The sequence below is a fragment of the Equus asinus genome, chromosome 22 (genome assembly GCF_041296235.1).
Source record: "Equus asinus isolate D_3611 breed Donkey chromosome 22, EquAss-T2T_v2, whole genome shotgun sequence".
Lineage (NCBI taxonomy): Eukaryota > Metazoa > Chordata > Mammalia > Perissodactyla > Equidae > Equus > Equus asinus.
Genome location: NC_091811.1, coordinates 22,207,442 through 22,230,553, shown reverse-complemented (window position 1 = coordinate 22,230,553; position 23,112 = coordinate 22,207,442). Strand labels below are relative to the sequence as shown.

Here is a 23,112-nt window from a genome sequence, read left to right as displayed (position 1 = left end):
AGGTTACACATTTGTTCACTTGACCTGGAACTTTTCTATTAATACAGATAAGTAAGAATTTATTAGGTTTCTCATCTATTTCACTTCTAGGAACACCATGATCAAATAGCCAATGCCACAGGTTTGCACAAGTCAGATTATTCTGACTGCTACTTTGACTCTGCTGCCCATTGTGGGAACTGTGCCCACCTTCTTTTGGCAGTTGAGAGTCACCATTTAGCCCCTGTACCCTGGGATCCAATTACTTCCATTGCATTTAGGTTTCCAATTCAGTGATTACAATTCCCACTGAAAGGTCTGGCCTACATGGAAGAGTTATCACAGAGCTCTTCAAAGATGCTTGGATTCCCTTCACACATTTATTTCTCATAGTAGAAGTGAAAAGTGTGTCTTCTGTACCCTTCCCATGTGCTTGAGTATCTATTAAATGATAAATCTGCTTTGACATTCCAATCTCCCTAAGCCTTTGAATCCCTTCCGCTTCGTTAAACGAACGCAGGTGTGACATTTCCAATTTGCTCACTGTGGATCACCTTTTGGTTCATGTTTCAGCCAACCAACCAACCAAATTGTTGCACCCTTGCTAACACCCTGAGCTGCAGCATTAAATGCAGAATCTCTGCTCTGCGAGCCCACATTAATATAGTCAGCCTCATCCAACTTTCTGTTCCTTCCACCATTATCCCACACCCTTAGTATCCATTCTCACACACGTTTTCTGGATTTCTATGTACATAAATTAGAAAACTCAAGTATTCTTTTGGTGTGTAGCTCATCTTTTCATAGGTCACACCTTTAGGGGCCTGCTAGGAATCTATTTATAGATGTAGAAGGAAAGAGAGGTATTGAGGGTGTGTCCTGAGGAGAATCAACATTGTCTGGCATGGCTACTGCTTCAGGGGAGGCCACGACAGTTCACTCAGACAGTGCAGGGTTGATTTCCTCAGACAGGGATGGAGAAGCTGCTATCACTGGGGGTAGGGAAGCTGCTACCACTAAAGTTGGAGAAGCCACTTCTGCTGGGGGTGACGAGGCCTCCTCCACTGGCAAAGAAGAGTCAGAATTTATGGACTCAATTTGTCCAGCTTCACCAGGGTCTTCCTCTCTGTCCCCATTCCAACTTACAGGATCTCATTCTCTCCCAATCAATGCCCTCACTTTAACAGTAGATACACTCTGAGGTCGAGAGTTCAATTTGTGTTCTGATTCACCTAGAAGCAGGATGAGGTTCTGCATTAGATTTTCAGCACCGTTTGGCACTAAGGAGTATGGGTCTCCTTCAGGGAAAACACAGAGGTTTTCAGGTTATTCATGCAATGCTTGAGTGGCTACACCATTATACATTCCAACAAACAGAGCACGAGGATTCTACTTTCTCCACATCCTTGTCAACATTTGCTATTTTCTAGGGTTTTTTTTTTTAATGGTAGCCACTTTAATGGTTATGAAGAGTGGTGCAGCTGAAGTTATAGAATAAGTTGGGAAGCAGTTTCTTCTTTCAAAATTTTCCAGAAGATTTTGTATAGAATTGGTAATGCTCCTTCCTTTAATGTTTTGTAGAATTTCCCAGTAAAGCTTTTTGGCCTTGAAGTTTTGTTTTGTTTTTTTGTCTGCGTGGAGAAATTTTTAACTAAAATATCAATTTCTTTAAGGCACATAGTGCTTATTCAGGTTGTCTATTTTTCTTTCTTTTTTTGGCTGAGGAAGATTCACCCTGAGCTAATATCCATTGCCAATCCTACTCCTTTTGCTTCAGGAAGATTGCCCCTTAGCTAACATCTGTGCCAATCTTCCTCTATTTTAAATGTGGGCTGCCACCACAGCATAGCTTGATAAGCAGTGTGTAGTTCTGCACCTAGTATCCGCACCTGGGAACCATGAACTCCCACAGCAGACCACACAAACTTAACCACTAAGCCACTGGGCCGACAACTGTCTACTTCTTGAGTCAGCTTTGGGCGTTTGTGTCTTTAAAGATTTTGCCCATTTCAACTAAGTTGTCAGATTCATTGGTATAAAATTGTTCATAATGTTCTCTTATTTTCCTTTTAATATCTGTAGAATCTTTAGTGATGCAATCTCATTCTTGATTCTGGTAATTTGTCTTTTCTCTATTTTTCATGATCAGTCGGGTTAGAGGTTTATAAATTTTCTCAATCTTTTCAAAGAACCATCTTACCAAGAACTCTTTTAAATCTATTTCAATAGCTAGATCCAGTTAATATTAATCCTCACGTAATTCTCTAATATACAACCATTTTAATTTAATCTTACAAAATAAGTTGAAGGTTAGCTTTCCACTCCACATAATAAAAATTTGAATATCATGAGTGGAAACTACCATTGATGTAGGTGTTCCCTCTACAAGATTTTAAAATTATGGCCATCTCACGTCTGATTAAACATCTCAAGTGATAATGAACTCAGTATCTTTTACATTGGATAACTCAAAATTTTGAAAAGGTCTTTTTTTGCATTGCGGCTTCTATCAAAATGCCACTAAAAACACATTACTAGAAAACAGGAGAGTTTATTTTGGGATTTCCTGTACAAACCATAGTTCTACTGAGTATTATTTCCTAACTGTCTGTTTGAAATAGGATACATGATGGGGAAACAGAGTAAAAATAGAAATTAGGAGGAGAAACAACCCTTACTTTTCATTATAGCTCTGTTTCTGGTGATAGTCTTACTGAACTAAAGACTCTTCTTTTGCTTTAGAAGCTAACATAAGAAAAATGCCATTGGAGGCAGTGATTGCAGAAGGCAAATGAAGGCCTAGATCTTTAGTTACTAAAGGCAAAACTATATCAGAAATGCTCTCAAATAATCTTAGATTTAATATACTGATCTGTTAGTTATTGAACAAAAATTACACATGGAAATAGTCTAAGGATCAGAAATAAAGTAAACTATCTCCCCTCATCTATTTCATTCCTTGTTCACCCAAATTCCTGTTTCCTAATTAAACCATTTGTCCCTATTCCTTCATTCTAATACAAACAAGAATTTTGGATGCATAATTTCTCCACACTTAATTTTTATCATTTTAAAATAAAAAGACAAATAGGTGAAAATAGTGTATAAGAAATACATAATATAGAAAATAAAAATCAAAAACCTATTTTTTCTTGGACTTTGTTTTTGGAAAATTATTTCAAAATTTTATGCACTCTGCCTGCTTTATTATAATGTTCAAGCTAATTTAACCATATTGTGTTATCATTCTACTTTGTTCTCCTTACCTGTGTTATCATAAGCATCTCCCCCTCTCTCTTTCTCTGATTTTATTTACTTATTCATTTATTTCATATTGGGGTTAAATCTTGGCTTCTGCTGCCTTATCTTATTTACACTCAATGTTGTTTCAGTTTTTTCTTTTCTTTGATCCTGCCTAGGCTTGGCAGACATAAAAATAGTGAAATACTAGTGATATTTTAGTGAGGCCTTAAAGAATAAATAAAAGTTGAAAAAGAAAAGAGGTGCAGGAAACTTTATAAGAAGCATTAAAAATACATTGATATTTTGGGTGCAAAGATGTGTAGTTGTTTTAAGGATAGGCAAGAGTTTTGGGGAAAATGTCTTTATAATCAACCAATTACTAACATCCTCATTCTTCATTCAAAATAGCTAGAAAACTCGAAGAAAGTCCTAAAAAAATATACGTGGTATACTCATACTCTGACAATAATTCTTTATATTTTCACTTGCTGTAGATACTGTTGATAAAATATTCAAAGCTACATAGTTTGCTAGATTTTTGAGATTTCATTACATGTGTTTAATTATGATAAACTTAGAAGCTTATTTAAAAAGTCCTAAGAACTAAAATTGCTAATAATTGCCTTTCATTGATGATTTGCTCCAAATTCATAGGGATGTATACGTATTATATATTAAACAATGATAAACATAATCCTGTACAACTTTTAAAAAGAGCAGAGGTTACACGCTACTGTAAACATATACTAATTTTAGAGTCAGTTTTCCTCACATATAAAAATGTTATTAAACACCACAGAGTAGATTCTGATCCTAAAGACCAGTCTCCCCAACAGACTCCATTTGCATGAAAGGTATTCTTGATGCTGCTGAAGAGGATGGGACTTCCAAAGTCAGTCACTTCACCCACTGCTGCTTCAGACAAAGACAGAGTGTAAGTTGCAGCCAGCTCTTAACTCTCTGCACCCCTGGATGGCATCACTGCACTGAGAGTTTAGAAATCACACCTATTCACCCTCTACAATGCACACGCAAAGTCAATTTACCGTCTTAACTGTACTTTACCAGTAGAGTATATATTAATTTGTAGAAAAAAAATGATTATCACATTTGTACATTTCTGTTAAATAACACATTTTGGAATTGGGGAATTTGACACAGAAGGTGTAGATTAATATGTACAGCAGCCATGCAAAGTAATTATTGCTGGAAGATCATAGTTCATGGGCATGCCTAAAAATTAATGTTCAACTTTAAGAGAAAGGCCTATTGCATGGAGAATTGCTAGAATGTTTTCCTCATTATCTTTGTTTATGTCAGAAACCTATCCTCTGACAGCAATCAGTTAGATCCTAGCAAAGAAACAGAATAAGCAGAAGGCAAAAACCTATACGAAAAAAAGCTGGAAAGTCTCAAATGTGCTACTCTTAGTTAGAAGGGGATAACACAGGTTTCTTTGGGGACAGTGAGGGGAAGGGAGCTCAAAACATGGAAAAGTGCATTTGAAAAGACTTCAAACAGTGTAGCTGACAGAGAAGTGGATTTCAATAGTTATTGCTATACATTTCTAAGAAGAATTTAAAGCAGCAGAACACTGGGGGCCCTTCAGGTGCACAGGTCAATGTGGTCATATGAAAAAAAACAACCACCTACTTTTGTTCCTAACACCTACTTCTAGGGTTAAATAAGGCATCAGCTGCTCCTTGAATTAAACAAATAATAATTTTGAAAAAATGCTCTGACAGTTTTGGCTGCAACTAAATGATTTTAACTTTGATGCTTTAAAAGGACTACATTCAAATCCATTCAATATTTTAAGTCTATCTCTTTGTTTTTGTCAGGATTTGTATTATTTAAAGAGAAAGTCTGATTCTTCCGACAATTTAAAGTGAACGTTGGAAATAATCGAAATCTGCTGTTATTTGCATCAGTCAACCCAGTAGTGTATGTATTTATATTTACTGTAATCTATAAAGCGAACTGGATATCCTGAGTATATTTGTTAAAAATGCAGGCCAATGTTTATGCGCCTTTTGTCATTTATCTATTTTTATCATATATACAACAATTGAGGATTTACCTTCATTCTGTAAAAGGAAAAAATGTATGGATCATGCCAGGTAGAGTATGAATATTTCCTGTTTTATTTTTGTAACTTTTTGAATTTTGTTCTTCGCTAAGTTCATGAGATTCCGGGATGCCAACTTTTTCGAGCTTTATGGTAACTGCTAAAGTGCAGGTTTGAACTGATCCACAAAATGACCATAAAATTTGGGGTTTCAGTTCTCTGTGACACTAGTGTGACACAGAGTGTAGTAGTAAACGAGATACTGAGACTAGCAGAAAACTTCTGTGTGGGAATATCTAATGTCATACAATCATTGGTTATCTTTCTTCTGACATGATCTCTGAGAGGCAGTCCTTCATATCAACAAGTGCCTCCTAGTCTCAAAGCAGAGGTGAAAGGCCCGCAGAGCCAGCACATCTAGCTGTGTTTCTGACCAAGATTTTTCTCCAGCTGGTGAAATCCCAGGGCATAGACGCAGGTATCATCGGCCAATGTGGGTGTGTGGCCTAAGCCTCTGCTGTGACACTGCTGAGCTCAGAGGGATAAAGTAGGATTTGCTGTGGGGAAGTTATGGAGAAAGCTGGGAGGGCTTTGGACCGTTGCAGAAAATAACTGATCTTGGGATCATGTTAGTTAATATCTAATGTTAACTTTATTTTACAGGTAAAGACAGGAATGGATCAGAATGAGAGTGGGTCAAAATATTTGCTATGCAGAATATGATGTTTTAAAAATCCTCAGACGTTTTGGGGAATATTTAATTCTTTTTTAGATGATATAAATCTTTGTTTTTTTCTCTCTCTTCTATGGGTGCTACCTAACTTGTTAGCAATGAATATCCAAAGCTTAAATTCCCTCATCCTGAAATGTAATAGGAAAAGTTTCGATGCTTTGATAATATGATTATTTTTCTATCAAAATAAATCCACTTTTATTTTACAAATGTGTTTTCTTGCTTTGGTATGCAGACATTCAGTTTAAAAATAACTAAACAAAAACTAATTACCTAGGAAAACATGACCTTAAAACAAGATTTATCTTATAATCTGGCATTGTGGTAGACAGAGTACTTATTGAAAAACAAATGGTAGTGTATACATTTTATCATCATTAATGATTATTCAAGTTTCCTCAAATTATGAAGTAATTAAGTGGTGAAATATTTAGTTATTTTAATAACCCAAGAATCAAATCCATTTAGGAAGAACAGTTATTTGGTTCTTTCTACAGAGTTACCAAAAATATTATTTTGGGAAAAATGTTTCTCCTTTTTAATCACTATTTATTTATATTTCCAGGAGAGAGGTTATTATGTATTTTTGTAAAAATATTGTTTATATAAGCTAAGTATAAGTGAAGGATAATATTTTTGGATAAGTAGAAATAAACTATGCATAATATATATGTCAACTAAACCTATATTTCTGTATACTACATATTTGTATATAAAATATACTTCAATATATATTTTATGTCTATTTATTTGAACCAAAGACAATCATTTACTGGCTGTCTGAAATTAGGGATAGTATTTATATGCTTTGAGACTTCATTTTCCTCATGTATTAATTGAAGAAAAATCATCACTGTGCAGCGTTGTCGTTAGAATTACAAGTTATGCTTTGCTCGTTTAATGTCACTTTCTAAACCCCCTTTCCTTGAATCTCATGATACCTGCATTCTTCTCACACTCTTAGAGAGAAGTCATGACTCCAGTGACTGTAAGTTTCAAGGGGTAATATAAACAACTGAATGGGGTCTGGCATAAGGCAATATGGCTGGTTGGCAGGTTTATCAAATTGGAATCTGTTTGTCCTTCCTAAAGGGGGCTTAGTCTATTTATTTAGTGTTAGAATATAGTTGCCGTTTGGGCATAATACAGGCACTAAGTGACCAAATATAATTTTTCAAGAGAAGATATATATCTAGATTCTTCATGAGTATGAAATATATCAATTTTTAAATTGTGGCAATGAATTCACTTTAAAAACAGTGAAAGCTTAACATGACATGCCCATAAACTGTAATGGACCATTATTTAATTGTGTAAGACCTCTGTTGTAAGGCATCACAAAGCGAAATTTAAATCATTTTTCCTGATATTCCCAGATAAATGGTTACTTTAAATCACTTATTTCAGACTCTCCTACTGATTGTTCATTTAGCTCTCCCTATTCGTTCATGATGAATGTTGTCATTTTCAATGTTATTATTTATACCTTATTAAGCATTGCAAAAGACTCTTGCTGTATTCTTTGCTGCAGCCCTCAGAAATGAGCGAGGAGAGAGTGACATACACGGAACTGAAACTCCCATATTCAAAGAAACAGAGGAACAAAAGACATCCAACATGCAAAAAAGGAGGTAAAGTTTTTTTCCGTTTGTTTTCCTGTTTTCTGAAAACATTATAATGTCAAGTAAGAAAATATGAAATCATGATAATTGTATCCATATATATTTATATTATATGCCTAGTTCTTTATATACTGAGGGGTATATTTATATGTAATGTTCAATGAGATATGTGATCACAATAAATACTGATACTAACTTTAACTCCAGAATAAATTTCCATTTTGGTCAAATTCAGAGTTTTGCTATGCTCAATGATTTCTATATATTTTGGTTTTTTGATCTTGTACAGAATTTCCATGGCGTGGTGTTGCAATAATCCTGGGAATCATATGTTTTTTTCTCCTGCTGGCTATCACAGGCTTAGGATATATGTGTGAGTATCAGGTACACACATTTCTTATGAGAACAGTGAACCAAGATAAAAAAATGAGGTACTATAACTATTGAACCTCTGCTGAACCTTTGTAAACTATAAATTCTATAAAAATATTAGTAGTCATGATGGTATTGATGATGATATCGACGATGATGATGATTTTATTATTTTGCTATCACTTAGATTTTATGCCACACAAAATAATGTGACAACTGTAACAGCACAAAAATTTTGCTGATATGTACAGTAAGGTTTACATATATATTCTAACTTATTTTGCACATAGAATGAGGTTTTCCATATGACCAGAGAACTGGAGGAATCTTTATTTGAATATTACATTCCTTATAATACTGAGATACTCCTTAAATCACAAAGGAAAATAAACTCGATCTATTTTCTATATCATTAAATGTTATCCATCGGTTTTGATATATTTCATGTCAATTTTTAAAAATTTGCACACAACACTGGCTTTCAACATCTTTTTCCTGATGATTATTAATTCTTTGGTTCACTCATTTTGCAAGCAATTTTGAGTATCTTCTATGGATCGGGAACTATTTATGGTAGCAACATTTTAAAAATGTCAGCTCTCAATGACTTCAGTTTAAGGGGGAAGATTTCTTTTTACATGAACCAGTTTTTAAAATAAAATATTACTGGTGCTAGGCTAATGGCATGAAGCCACCACATGAATGGCATATAACATGCTGAGGTCAAGAAAGCACTTCTGTAGGAGATAATCATTGATATGATGCAAAGGACAGTTAGGAATGAGTCAGGAGGTTCAGGGTAGAGAAGACTCATTCAAGTGGAGAACAACATGAAAAAAGAACAGATTTATATTTTAGAAGAATTTCAGTTTCTAGGCAAATTAAAAAAGTGGCTAGAGACAGGTTTGGCTAAATACACAACTTCATGAATCTTTTGTACCATATTAAGAAATTTTAGATTTGCCCTAAAAAGAAAGGAAATTGTTAGAAAATTTTATGTGAGGGGAAAACATGACTCATGTCACATGAGCAGATATGGATTTTGGAAATATCAGTCTGAGTAGATGATAAAGTGAGTGGGGAGGGCATGATAAGAGATTTTTTCAAGAATCAGGGTTACTGACAATGGCTGTGTGATTTAGTGTTATGAAAGAAGTAATGAAGGGTAGGGAACATATTTGAAAATTGTTGAAGATGTAGAATTGCTAGAATATGAGTTTAATTGAATGGGTAAGGGAGAGAAGGGAATCAGTGATACCATTTCGTATCAGGTTTACACACCTTGGTGAATATATTTCATTAAATGTTATCGAAAACATGAGACGAACATTAGGCTATGACTTTGTGTGTGTGTGTGTGTGTGTTAATAATGGTGAAGACTGATGCACTTGTGACACATCACTGCTGACGACAAGAGATTGGTCTGTGTATCCAGAGTGAACTTTTGGAAGTACATATAGACCATCAGCATGTGTATGGTAGGAGTAAGTGTCTGGGGATCAAGAGCGATGCCTAGATTAGAGACGGGAATTGTTGATCCATCAAGTAATATAACAAGTATTTGAAGACATGGTAGAGGAATATAGAAGCCAGACAATGGAAAGCCTTGTTAAAACAGGGTGAGTAGATTATGATTGTTAGGATAAATCAACATTTAGAAGTAGGTGAAAGATGAGTAAATGGTGAAAAAAAATGATGCTTTGGTTAGACAAGTATGATGGAGTCCAAAACAGTATGCCATCATGGAGAGTAAGCTAAAGATAGTCAATGGTTCCAAATAGTACAGGGAGATCGAGTCATATAATTGAAAAAAATATAATGGCTTGTTAAGTTTGGCAAGGGAAAGGCCACTAATGATATTTGTTAGAGTAGATTCAGTGGAATGGTGGGGATGGTTGAAGCCAGATTGCAACGGCTAAAATTTATTTGAAGATTAGGAAGCAGAGACGGTAAACATAGAAAATTACTTTTAAAATTAAGGCTAAGCAAAAAATTTACCAAGTTTTGAAATTATGTGGAACCACATGATCTCATACACTGTTAAAAGGAATATAAATGGATAAACTACTTTCTAAAGCAGTTTGGTATTATCTTCTAAAGCTGAACATGATTCAGCAATTCTAATGCCAGGTACATATCCAAACGAAATCCTTGCACACGTACAGCTACACACATCTACAGGGATGTTCATAGCAGTGATTTTCACAGTATCAAACATCTCTGAACTACACAAAAAACCATTAATGGGAGAGTAAAATCTCTGTAATTTATTCACAAAATGGAATTTATGTAGCAATCAAAACAAATGAACTACAGTGAAACGCAACACTGTGGATGAATCTTAGCAAGATAATATGAAATGAAAAAGAGTAAATTTCAAAAATGATTCTATACCAGAATATCTTTGTATCAGGTTAACAAGTTAAAAGCAAATAAAATAGTACAATTTCAGGAAATACATAAAGAAACACTAAAACTGTATATAAAATGTATCAGGGGAGCAATTTCAACGGGTTTCAGTTGCACAGTTTGAGAGAGGCAGGAGGACGGAATGGAATGAAATATAAAAACAGATAAATGTAATGGTTAAGGTCATAGCTACAGTTTTGGGTAACTAATTAACAAACTGACTCATTAAATAAATGAGAAAAGCTTCTTTGAGCAATGTTGAGAGTGTCTCATGAAGAAAAGATTATGAATAATCTTATCCTGGCACACAAGATCTAAAAGCTAAAAAGAAACAACTCTGTTATAAAGGATATGGAAAATAAAGGATAAGAATTTTTGTGGAAAAGGTAATTTGAGATGATCATATGCAACAGAAGGAAACATTAGAGTGAAATTATTGAGGATTCAGGAGAGAAATAGAATAATAGGAGATTATGTTTACTAAAGATGCAATAGTGGATGAAATGCAGACTAGGGGTGAGAGTTTCAGATTTGTTCAATGGGATGCAATATTTTTTCTGAGATGGATTGATGGATATCTGTGCTTTTATAGGAGGAGAAACGAGAAGGAGAGGGGAACTTATGCGTGATGGTGACTGTTTCTATGTGGAGTAGCAGATGAGGTCATCTTCTGAGAGAGAGAGAGTCAGAAGTACACTAGATAATTTAGGGAAAGATTAAATACTTGAAATACTTGTTGAACTGAGAAAAGGATGTGTCTCAAGTATACTGCATAGTACTGAGGAGCGAAATGGTGATGAACATTAATCTGTATCTGACAGTTTTGTGACTTTTTGTCATTTGACTTCCAGAAGCTTGTGTGGAGATGAGATGGCCAGTGATAGAGTGTTTCAGAGTTGGCTATTTTCAGATGTGCAAAAAGACTGTGTTGCATGATTGTTGGAGGCCCTGCCAAAATTACTTGTCTATTAAATGGCGTTGGATAGACGAAAAGAAAAGGAGAAGGGAATTGATTAATCACAGTAAATGGTAGTATTTAGGAAACAGATGTCTGGACGTGTCTTTTTAAATCAGGTCCAGAATATGAACTTTGGAAAGAATTGCTGAATTGAAGCAATAATTCTATACACTATAATTGAGGGCATTAGGAGACTGTGCAATTGGTGCTGTTTGATTTTTACAAGTAGACATTGAATTTGGCTAAATGATGGTGGGTGGTGGCAGAATTTGAAAAGAAGATTCCCAGTTGTGTCAGAAATCCTCGATGGATTTTTTAAAAATGTTCATACATTTAAAGAGCCATACATTTCATGTTCTTACATTTTTTATTCAAGAGTTTTTGGAAGAGGTTTCTATATCTTTCAGAGGTTTTTGACTTTCTTTTTGCACGTTAGAACTAGCCGTCTGAGATCTTTCCCCTGTATACTCATTGACTCCACTATAAATTTATACTGAACAGATCCAAATCCTTTTGTTTAGCTCTAAATGCAAATACCAAATACTAAATAAAATACTGAGTACTAAATTTCACAAACTTTGAAATCTTTATTTAAAGGGTAGATAACATAAAAATCAGTTAGTATTTTTCTTATTTTCAGTTTATATTTTCCCCTTTATAAATGTGTATCACTGTTTTACATACTTTAAAACATAATATATAGTTATATATAAAAATCCATTTTAAGTTCTTCCATTTGAAAATATTTTAACCTTGCATTTTCTCTGACTGTACTTCCGTTTAGTCAACATCATTTACTTTGTAATTTAGAATTAGACGAAATGATCATAATAAAGTGATGTATTATAACCATTCATGATCTTAATTTTTTAATATGGATTGAAGATTTTTGGAACTCTTCTGAGGGCAAAAGAAGAGATATGAAAGACGCAAAAGAAAAAAATACTTCCTCACTAGATGTTGAAAATCACTCAGTTTTGCCAAGTAGTACCGGTATGTACTAAATACTTAAGCTGACAGTTTACAGATATTTTTTCATGGAATTATCCCCTTCTGTCCTATTTCAATATGTAATTTTAAAACTTTTCATAGAACTTTGTCAGGACATTTAATTTTGCTCACCTTTTCTCACCAAATTCATTTTATTTGTTATAGCTAATTGAACACGACATTCACAAAGTAACAAGCCCCTATTATATTGTTGTATTGATTTGATTATTTGACTATTTTATGCTTGTGGATGATTTTTCCCCAGTATAGATCTCTTTGAATTAATACCATTCCCAATATTCACTTTGATGGGCTTCTTCCTGCGGAGAACTGCTCCATATTGCTGCAGTTTGTTTGTACTCGAGAAGTCAAGATTTCTCAGGGCCATCTTCACAGTGGCCTTGGGTCTGTCAGAGGCAGCATCTAGCTCAACAGTATTCTTACCTGCAGAATTTGGCAGAAGAGCTATTCCTAACGTAGACTTTTGGGATACAGGGACATCACCTATTCTCTGGTATTCAGTCTGAAGTAAGCAATGAAATATGTAGAAATTACAGGTCTCTAAATGGTCTTGGGGTTGTAGATGATGGTGGCTTTTGTTTTCAAGGTAAAGACTATGACCCATGTCAAGAAAAATGGTCCTGCTGTGGAAAAAACTGTTACTATTTTTCAAAAGAAGAGAAAACTTGGGATGAGAGTAAGACATCATGCCAAGGCCTGGGTTCCAGTCTCATTAAGATTGATGACAAAGAGGAGCAGGTATGTTCACTTTATTAAACCTGAGCAGGTGCTTTATGAGAGGTTCATATGTCTTGAGTTAGGATAATCGGTTAAATTTCGCTCCAATATTATTTGACTGATTTGGGTTGAAGCACTTGTACATTCTGGAGCTGATGTACCTGCAGAGGAGGGGACACAGGTGCAACAAAATCTTGGAAGAATCATTGTTTTAAAACAAGAGATATAGCTTTACTGTGGACGCCATGGAATAACTTTCAGTCTTTTTATTATATGTGTTGCATCTTTACATTTTGGTATACATCAGACTGTTGAGATTTTAGCCTCTTGGTGCTACTACAGGGCAAAAGAAAATCTTCCTTCAATGATATGAGCAGTCTAAAAGAGACAGTGTCTCATTGTACTGAGTTCTAGTCTTCTGTCATCAATATTTGGGAGGCATCACAGTTCTAAGGGAAGATGAGTCTCTCACTTTCCTTCCATGGAAAATATGGAATGAAAAATAAAGAGAATAAATATAGCTCGAATGATTCTTCAAAGATGAATTTTTGTTTCAGTCACAATTCAGAACGAGAGAGGGTCTCTATCTTCTAGGAGAGGAAATCTAGACCAAATTTGCCAGTACTTATAAAATTGGGGAATATAAAGCCAATCTAACAGATTCTGTATTTTTCCTTCTGGTGATTCAATTTAGGCACTGAACTGCATTTATAATATTTAGTCTCAGCAATGACATTTCTATTAGTGTCTTATGAAGGATGAGTTAAAAACCGTATGTTTTCTTATGTATAGAATTCTTATGTTATTAAAATAGTAGTATGAATAAATCACTCTTCATTATAAAAAATGAATGAATAGTAGAATATGAAGTCAAAGAAATACAAAAATCCAGATGTAGCTGATAAGTAGCTTGATCAATTTCAACCTCAGTTGTTATTAATCAATTCCTAAATGATATGAGTTTTGTCTACTCTCAGGAAATTAACATTATTTATAATCCATGTTTTCTTTGTAATTTCCAATTCTGTTCACTTCAGTTTTATTCCTGCCACTGAAGTTTCTGAACTTCAGAGTTTCAGTGGAAGTGCTTATATCTGTCATCCCTGTGTTTCTATGAACTATTCTATCTCCCTTGAAATTTCTGGAAAATTTTGCTGTTGATTAGAGCAATAGATAGGCCTCATACTGTCTTATCTGATTTCATGATAACTTTGCTATCAGTATGTAAATCTGGAATACTGACACACTCCACAACACCTGCAACAGACTTTGTTGAGCAGCATAACTCTCACACCACTGCTTTAGGGTTTTCAGTCTTTTGCTGCTTTACAAAGCCGAAGAATGTCATTAAAGCAGTGACTTAAATACACTATTTGAAAGCAGGTTTTGACTTTTATACATTTATGTATTCCTCTGAGTCTAGCAAAAAATGCGAATCAAAGAATTAATGGACATTTAATTTTAGTACTTCTTCAGAGACCTAGAAAAGTTGAATTTTTTTTTTTTTTTTATTGAGGTGCCATTGGTTTATAACATTATATAAGGTTCAGGTATACTCCGTGATATTTCACTTCTCTATAGAATACATCGTGTTCATCTGTTCACCACCAAAAGTTTAATTGACGTCCGTCATGGTACAAATGTTCCCTTTTACCCCTTTCACCCTCTACCGTCACCCCTTCCCCTCTGGTAACCTCCAATCTGTCCTCTGTATCTATATGTTTGTTTGTTTGTTTATCTTCCATGTATGAGTGAAATCATATAGTATTTGCCTTTCTCTGTATGACTTATTCTGCTTAGCATAATACCCTCAAGTTCCATTCATGTTGTTGCAAAAGGCAAGATTTCATCTTTTTTATGATTGAGTAGTATTCCATTGTATATACACCACATCTTCTTTAGTCATTCAGCTGTTGATTGTGACTTAGGTTGTTTCCAAGTCTTAGCTATTGCAATGAACACGAGGGTGCATATGTCTTTTTGAATTAATGTTTTTGTGTTCTTTGGATAAATACTCAGAAGTAGCATAGCTGGATCATATGGTAGTTCTATTTTTAATATTTTGAGAAATCTCCATACTGTTTTCCATAGTAGCTGCACCAGTTTGCATTCCCACCAGCAGTATATGAGAGTTCCCTTTTCTCCACATCCTCTCCAACACTTGTTATTTCTTGTCTTTTTAACAATAGCCATTCTGATGCATGAGGTGATATTTCATTGGGTTTTTGATTTGCATTTTGCTAATAATTAATGATGGTAAACATCATTTCATATGCTTGCTGGCCATCTGTATATCTTCTTTGGAAAAATATAAGTTCACATCCTCTGCCCATTTTGTAATCAAATTTCTTGCTTTTTAGTTGTTGAGTTGTATGAGTTCTTTATGAATTTTGGATATTGACTCATTGCATATATGCATACAAATGTCTTCTCCCACTTGTAGGTTGTCTTTTTGTTTTGTTGATGGTTTCCTTTGCTATGAAAAAGCTTTTTACTTTGGTGTAGTCCCATTTGTTTATTTTTTCTTTTGTTTCTCTTATCTGAGGAGACATGATATTCGAGAAGATACTGCTAAGACCAGTGTCAAAGAGTGTTTTCTTCTAGGAGTTTTATGGTTTCAGGTCTTATATTCAAGTCTAATCCATTTGTGTTAATTTTGTATATGGTGTAATATAATGGGCTACTTTCATTCTTTTGCATATGGCTGTCCAGTTTTCCCAACAGCTTTTATTCAAGAGAATTTTCTTTCTCCATTGTACGTTCTTGGCTCCTTTGTTGAAAATTATCTGTGCATGGATGTGTGGGTTTATTTCTGGGCTCTCAGTTCTGTTCCAATTATCTCTGTGTCTGTTTTTCTTCCAGTTCTGTGCTGTTTTGATTACCATAGTTGTGTAGTATGTTTTGAAACCAGAGGGTGTGACACCTCAAACTTTGTTTTTATTCTAGGGATTGCTTTGGCTATTCAAGATCTTTTGTTGTTCCACATAAATGTTAGGCATCTTTGTTCTATTGCCATGAAAAATGTTGTCAAGACTTTGATAGGATTGCATTGAATCTGTAGATTGCTTTAGGAAGTATGGACTTTTTAACAATGTGAACTCTTCCATTCTATGAGCATGGAATATCTTTCCATTACTTTGTGTCTTCTTCAATTTCTTTCAACAATGTTTTATAGTTTTTAGTGTACAGGTCTTTCACTTCCTTGGTTAAATTTATTCCTAGGTATTTTATCTTTTTGTTGTGATTGTAAATGAGATTGTATTCTTGATCTCTCTTTCTGCTATTTCGTTATTAGTGTGTAGAAACATGAGTGATTTTTTATGTTGATTTTGTACCCTGCAACTTTACTGTATTCATTTGACATGGTTCTGTAATACCTTTATGTTTTTTCTAGGCAGTAAAACATAAACTATTATGATTTTCCTCTTGTGTAATGTAATTATACTGATAAATATTGGAGTGTGTTTGAAAGAGAAAATAAATACATTGATTTTGGGAAATAAAATTAGTTTATTGCTTCATATTTGCATTCATAAGGATATTTGATGTAAATAAAATATACCAATTGGAATAATAATGACAAATAATTAATGATATTTTATGTTAAATGTGTTTCAGATACTTTGAATGCGTTCTTGTAGTTCAGAAAATCTTGGAAACAGATATTATGGCTCCCATTTCATAGATAAGGACAATGCTCAAGGAAGTTTATTTGCTTCAGTTTACACAGCAAATAAATGACACTATGCATTTTAAAACTTGTAATTTTAGTTTCTTCATTTTCAATGTTGTATAATATTCCACTGCATGGATAGATTTTACTCATTCTCTACAGGAATGTGGGTTGTTTCCAGTTTTTATTGTTATGGATAATCCTTCCTTACACATTGTTACATGAATTGCTGTGCAAGATTTTCCCATGTATTGTCTCTTCTTTTCATCACAAATCATGCAAAGAGTAGAAGCATTGGGTAATAGGGTATATAAAAGCTCAATTTTCTATGATAATTCCAAATTATTATTATTATTAAAATTTTGTGGAGTAAGATTACCCTGAGCTAACATCTGTTGTTAATCCTCTGCTTTTTGGTTGAAGAAGATTTCCCTGAGCTAACATCTGTGCCAGTGTTCCTCTATTTTGCATGTGGGTCACTGCCACAGCCTGGCCACCAATGAGTGGTATAGGTCTATGCCAGGGAACCAAACCTGGGCCGCTGAATCGGCATGCGCCTAACTTAACTGCTAGGCCACAGGGCTGGCTCATCAAATTATTTTTTAGCATAATTCTTGAAACAATTTTAAAGATATTTCTTTGACCTCTCTCATCCCTCCAATTTGGTGTTGACATTTTTAATTTATGCCAATTGAATGGTTGTAAAATACATCCTTGTAGCCTTTATTTGCATTTCTCTGACCTCAAGTCAGCTTGGTACCTTTCCAAATTTATTGCCTACATATTTTATTTCATGTGAAATCACTGGTTTTGATTTTTGCCCATATTTTTCAATTGGATAGCTTTGTTTTCTTATTGATTTAAAAAAATGTTTTGTTATTTAAAGTACTTCAAATATTTCCATTTTTGAAGCTTGTGTTTTCATGTTCTTTAAGATCTCTTCTGATAAAGAGAAATTCTAAGTTTAGTGCAGTCATATTTACCTATCTATTCTATTATAGGTGGAGATTTTCTTCTTTTTTTTTTTTTTGGTGTGGAAGCTTGGTCCTGAGCCAACATCTGTGTCAATCTTCTGCTTTTTTGTATGTATGATGTTGCCACAGCATGGCTTGATGAATGGTGTGTAGGTCTCTGCCCAGGATCTGAACTCATGAATACTGTGCTGCCAAGACAGAGTATGCAAACTTAAGCACTATGCCACGAGGCTGGCCCCCAGGTGGAGACATTTTTAAAAGTCTGTTACATCCCTTTCTTAATACCTTTCATCCGGTCACAAAGCAAAGTCTTGGGTGACTTATTATGGAGGCCTTTCCACTTCCCTTTCTTCTCTGCACAATAGAGAAATTAGTGCCTGCTTCATTTATCATAAGGGAATTTGAATAATACCAGTAGTTCTAATTTTCCCACAGATCTTCATTCAATCAAAGATAAAATACAAACATTGGATTGGATTACATAGAAAAGGAGGTAATCATCCCTGGATGTGGCAGGATGGCTCAGCACCATCTCGGAAACTGTAAGTTTTCATTTCATAGCCTCCCCTCTGTTTTTTGTTTTTGTTTTTTTTTTCCTCAGTAACTGATTCATAGAGAAGAGGTCAAGAACAGGATAAGATTCTTGGGGATTAGGGTCCATCATTAATTCCACTTGATTTCACTTCTCGGACAGGTGGCTGCAAATCTCAGGCCCCAAATAATCAGATCCAAAAACCATTATTTGTTTCCATGCTCTTTAATGGAGATTCCTTCCAAACACAGTAAAATATAATTTTGCTTTTGTATCTTTCTCTTGTATATTCCATGATAGTAGTTGTTTTGACAGATATAGTTGGATGAAAGAATAAAAATATAGTGATGAAATAAAAGTTTTATCTAGGGCCCAGCCTAGTGGCACATCGGTTAAGTTCACACGTTCTGCTTCCGTGGCCTGGGGTTTGCCGGTTCAGATCCCTGGTGTGGACATGGCACTGCTTGGCAAGCTGTGCTGTGGTAGGCATCCCATAAATAAAGTATAGGAAGATGGGCACAGATTTTAGCTCAGGGCCAGTCTTCCTCAGCAAAAAGAGGACGATTGGCAGGAGTTAGCTCACGGCTAATCTTCCTTAAAAAAAAGTTTTATCTAAACCTGGCCCTCCATCTAAGTGAAATTTGTAGCTGTTTACTGGGTGTCATTTAAGAACTAAAGAAAGATCCATTTCCAAATCAATCATTTAGTAATCTTGAATATCTAATGTGGTAATCAATACCACTCTTGCCATTATTTTTTACAAGTTTATATACTCCTGGTAGTTCTCTCTCATTAGTTGGTTGATGTAAGGAAATTAGTTTACAAAATGAAGAAGAAATGCCTGTTATAATTAAACTTAAGTAACATGGAGGACAATATGAACTACTATCAATGGGCTAATTAGTATGCTGTTGATTGAGTGCCCATAATGTGCCATGCACTATTCTGGGAACTGAAGCCATAGCATTGAATAAACATTCAAAGATATTCTGCTCTTATGGATCTTAAATCCAGTAAAGGGATGAGAGTTGTGGTGGGGGTGAATGAGGAAAATCCAAATATGCCCAGTCAATTATATAGCATATCAGAAGATGAGAAATGCTATGGAGTGATATTCAGTCCCTTACTTGTTATATAACAAAGTACTTTTCTGTGTTTGTAGGTAAGAGTAGGAGATTTCACTGTTTTAAACAGGGTGGTCAGAGACAGTCTCCTTGAGACAGTGATGTTTCTACAAGGACTTGAATGAGTAAGCTATGTGGGTTACCTGATGGGATAGCATCCTAGCAGGAAAAATAGCTTGTGCAAATAGCTTGAGGAAGGAGTGTATTTCTCATGCTTGAGGAAAAAGCAAGAGGGCCTGTGATGCTGGAGCAAAGTGAGCGGGGGGGAGAGAAGTAGGTCAGAAAGGTAACGAGAGTGAAAGCATGAGGACATCAAGGGTCATTGTAAAAACTGATTTTTTTGGTAAGTGTAATGAGAAGCTATTGGAGAGTTTTGAGAGGAGTGACAAATGCAGTCTTCCTGTTCTGAAGATTGACTCTGGGTACTCTGATGAGCTTAGATTGTGTGTGTGTGGAGGGGGGCAGTATAAATTAGGATGCAGGGAGCTTAGCTGAAGTCATCCAGGTGAGAGATGACGGTGTCTCGATGAAGATTGACAGGATTGGTACTGATGAAAAATGGCCAGATTCTAAACGTATTTCAAAGATGTGTGGGAGACAGAGAAGTCAAGGATGGTTCCAAGGTTTTTGGTCCAGAAATTGTAAAAATGATGTTGTCACTAACTCTAATAGGGAATTTCTGAAGTTCAGTTTAGATATATTTCATAAATCTCTTAAACATTTAGATCTCTACTGGGATATCACATGAGCATTTTGCTACATGATTATGAAGTTCAGATGAGAGGTCTGTGCTGGGGATGCAAACTTAGTACACAGGAATGTATAGACGGTGTCAATACCATGAGGCTGGAATGTGATCATCAGGAAATCTAAGGCCTGAGCCCTTGGACACCCAAATGTTTAAGATAATGGAGAGATGAGGATAACCAGAAAACATTACTGACACAAGTCATTACAGAGATAAGAGGAAAACCATGAAAGAGCACGTAGGATAACAGGATACTTTAAGAGTTCTACTGAAATAACAAGCAGAATTTAGAAGATTGGTTACTTCCCACTGATAATTTTGTTACTTGAAATTATAGCTATCAGTTAGATTCATTAACATTTGGGGGGAAAATTCAAAGTAAGTAACATTTTCTTCTGTGTGTTGCATCTTAGCCCCATAATTTAAAATCCGTGTTTCCTATTCTCACTCCTCAATTTCACAAAATTTTATTGCTTTGTTTGGTGTGGAAGACATTAGGCTCAGTGGAAAAAAGGTACACTCTTGTTTTAAATGCAAATAAGCACTTTCTATACATAAACTAAAGCTAACATAAGAGATTCATGTTCTATGCCCATTAATCTGGATCATGGGAAACTGGAAATATTTTTATATCTAGTTACAAGGTGTCACATAATAAATTTGTTATATTTAGTCAATTCTCAGAAGTTTCAGAAGTCTCAAAAGAATCTTTCAAATATAGGTATCTAATTTATGTATACATCCTATTTGATACAATCCTTTCTACTCCTTTCCTAGCTCCATTGTCAGTTGGCAATATTTCCATGTGTTTTAGATACAATTATACTTTATATTTTTATAGCTATATATCTGTCACAAGATTTTCATGCTCACTGAAATAATTACATACATATATTTTAAATTTGTGATAATCAAATTTTACCTTAAGGAATGTCTTTCTAAAATAAATATATTCTCTGATGCAGGAATTTTCAACAGACTACACCTAATGCAAAATGTGGACACATCAAGTCAGCAAGTATTACTACCACTGATTGTACTCAAGAGTTTCATTTCATTTGTGAAAAGAAGTTTACCTGTCTTGATAATTAAAAAATGACTATAATCAATGTCTTAATATTTTCATTGTTTAATAGCTATTAGAAAAAACTTAGGATATTCACTCAACTTAGTCAAGTATGTATGATTTACGAAGAATTGTGATCTCTCAAAACATACCTGAGCAAGAATAAAACAAGAAGTTTTATATGAAATGCATTTTTTAAAATTTATTTTAGTTTTTGTGAGGAAGATTGGCCCTGATGTAACTGTTGTTGCCAATCTTCCTCTGTTTTTTTTTCTTTTGCTTGAGGAAAATTGTACCTGAGCTAACGTTTGTGCCAATCTTCCTCTATTCTGCATGTGGGATGCTGCCACAGCATGGCTTGACAAATGGCGTATAGTTCTGTGCGCAGGATCTGAACCTGCAAAGCCCAGGCTGCCAAAGTGGAGCAAACGAACTTACCACTATGCCACTGGACCAGCTCCTATAAAATAAAATTAAATAAATCCAAAAAATAAGTTTATTTTTTTTGAAGTGTCATGAAAAAATAAATCAGAGAACATTAAAAATTCATTTTTATCGAGTGGAAGATGCTATTTTTTTCTTAATCATTTAGTTTATTTATTTGAATAGGTAATCAATACATTCACCCTGTTCAAAATATAAGAGGTACAAAATGATGAACAAATTCTCTTTTCCCATTTTGTTCCCTAATCACCTAGTTCTTTTCTCCGAGGCAAAATTTAATTAGTTTCCTAGATATTATTCTAGAGATATTTTAGGAAAGTACAACCATATACATACGATCTACTAAAGCAAATGTTACATAATTATAAACAATGGTCTTGCTTCTTTATTCTTTTAAAATATATCTTGCAGATTGTTCCATATCAGTAAATAAAGAGCTTGCTTATTTTTTTTAAATAGCAGCAAGTGTTACACTAAATGAATGTACCAACATTTATTTAATAAGTTTTATTTCAATAGATATTTAGGTTTGCCTTAGAATTTTGCAGTTATAGAAAAATGTTGCAATGAATAACACTTAATACAGTATTATTTACCATGTTGTGTATCTATAAGTTAAATCTTTAGCAATGTAATTTCTGAGTCAAAAGGCATTTACCTTAATTTTAATAGATATTTAGTACATAAATAGTGGTTGTACACCCATCATCTCCACATAGCAATGTTCCAGAGTGCCTGCTTCCTCACATCTTTATCACCACAGTGTGTTAGAATCTGTTTGACTTTGCCAATAAAGTCGTTAACAATGAATAGGGTTATCTTGTATCACTTAAATTTACAATTTGCTATTTGTGAGGCTGAGCATCTCTTTATGGTATTTCTTCTATCTAAAGTATCTGTTCATGTCATTGTGGATTAATATCACAGACATAATTTTGAGCAAAGCAAACCAGACACAAAATAGTTCATCTTATAAAATTCCATTTATTTATATAGATCAAAGTCAGGTAAATCTAATCTCTACTGTTAGAGAGTAGGACAAAAGTTACTGAAGCATGTATTTATTCCTAGAAGGAATAATAATGGAGAATGGATAATAGTTACCATGGTGCAGGTTATTTCTGGAAAGAAACAATGTTCAAGGAGTATTTCTCAGGTGCTGGTAATGTGTATTTACCAGTCTGGGTGCTGGTTATGTGGGTGTTGTGTTTCTTTCCTGGGGCTGCCATAACAAAGTACCACAAGTTGGATATCTTAAAATAGCAGAAATTAATTTTTTCACAGTTCTGAAATCTGGAAGTTCAAAATCAAGGGCTGGCAAGGCAAAGCTCCATCTGAGACTCAGGATAAATCCTACCTTGCCTCTTCTGAGCTTCTGGTGGTTGTTGGCAATTCTTGGCATTTCTTGATTTGTTTCTGTTTCACTCCAATCTTTGCTT

At 34.5% G+C, this 23,112-nt stretch overlaps 1 protein-coding gene across 2 annotated transcripts; it reads left to right on the top strand.

Moving 5' to 3' along the window:
• Window positions 1-5,630: 5,630 nt before the first annotated feature.
• LOC123279939 (C-type lectin domain family 7 member A-like) lies at window positions 5,631-22,474 on the top strand. 2 transcript variants are annotated; one of them, XM_070494796.1, is made up of 7 exons: window positions 5,631-5,768; window positions 7,555-7,654; window positions 7,935-8,018; window positions 12,270-12,377; window positions 12,982-13,133; window positions 18,195-18,301; window positions 21,129-22,474. In XM_070494796.1, exons 2-7 carry the CDS (start codon window positions 7,564-7,566, stop codon window positions 21,253-21,255), a joined length of 669 nt encoding a protein of 222 aa, XP_070350897.1. In that variant the 5' UTR covers window positions 5,631-5,768; window positions 7,555-7,563; the 3' UTR covers window positions 21,256-22,474. The 2 variants fall into 2 exon arrangements, with proteins under 2 accessions (XP_070350897.1, XP_070350898.1); XM_070494797.1 differs by lacking the exon at window positions 7,935-8,018 and having other exon boundaries at window positions 21,129-21,406.
• Window positions 22,475-23,112: the final 638 nt, after the last annotated feature.

Coding starts and splice junctions, on each gene's coding strand:
- LOC123279939 (XM_070494796.1), top strand. CDS start 7,564: ATGAGCGAGGAGAGAGTGACATACACGGAACTGAAACTCCCATATTCA. Junction 7,655..7,934: donor TCCAACATGCAAAAAAGGAG/GTAAAGTTTTTT, acceptor GATCTTGTACAG/AATTTCCATGGCGTGGTGTT. Junction 12,378..12,981: donor AGTTTTGCCAAGTAGTACCG/GTATGTACTAAA, acceptor TTTGTTTTCAAG/GTAAAGACTATGACCCATGT.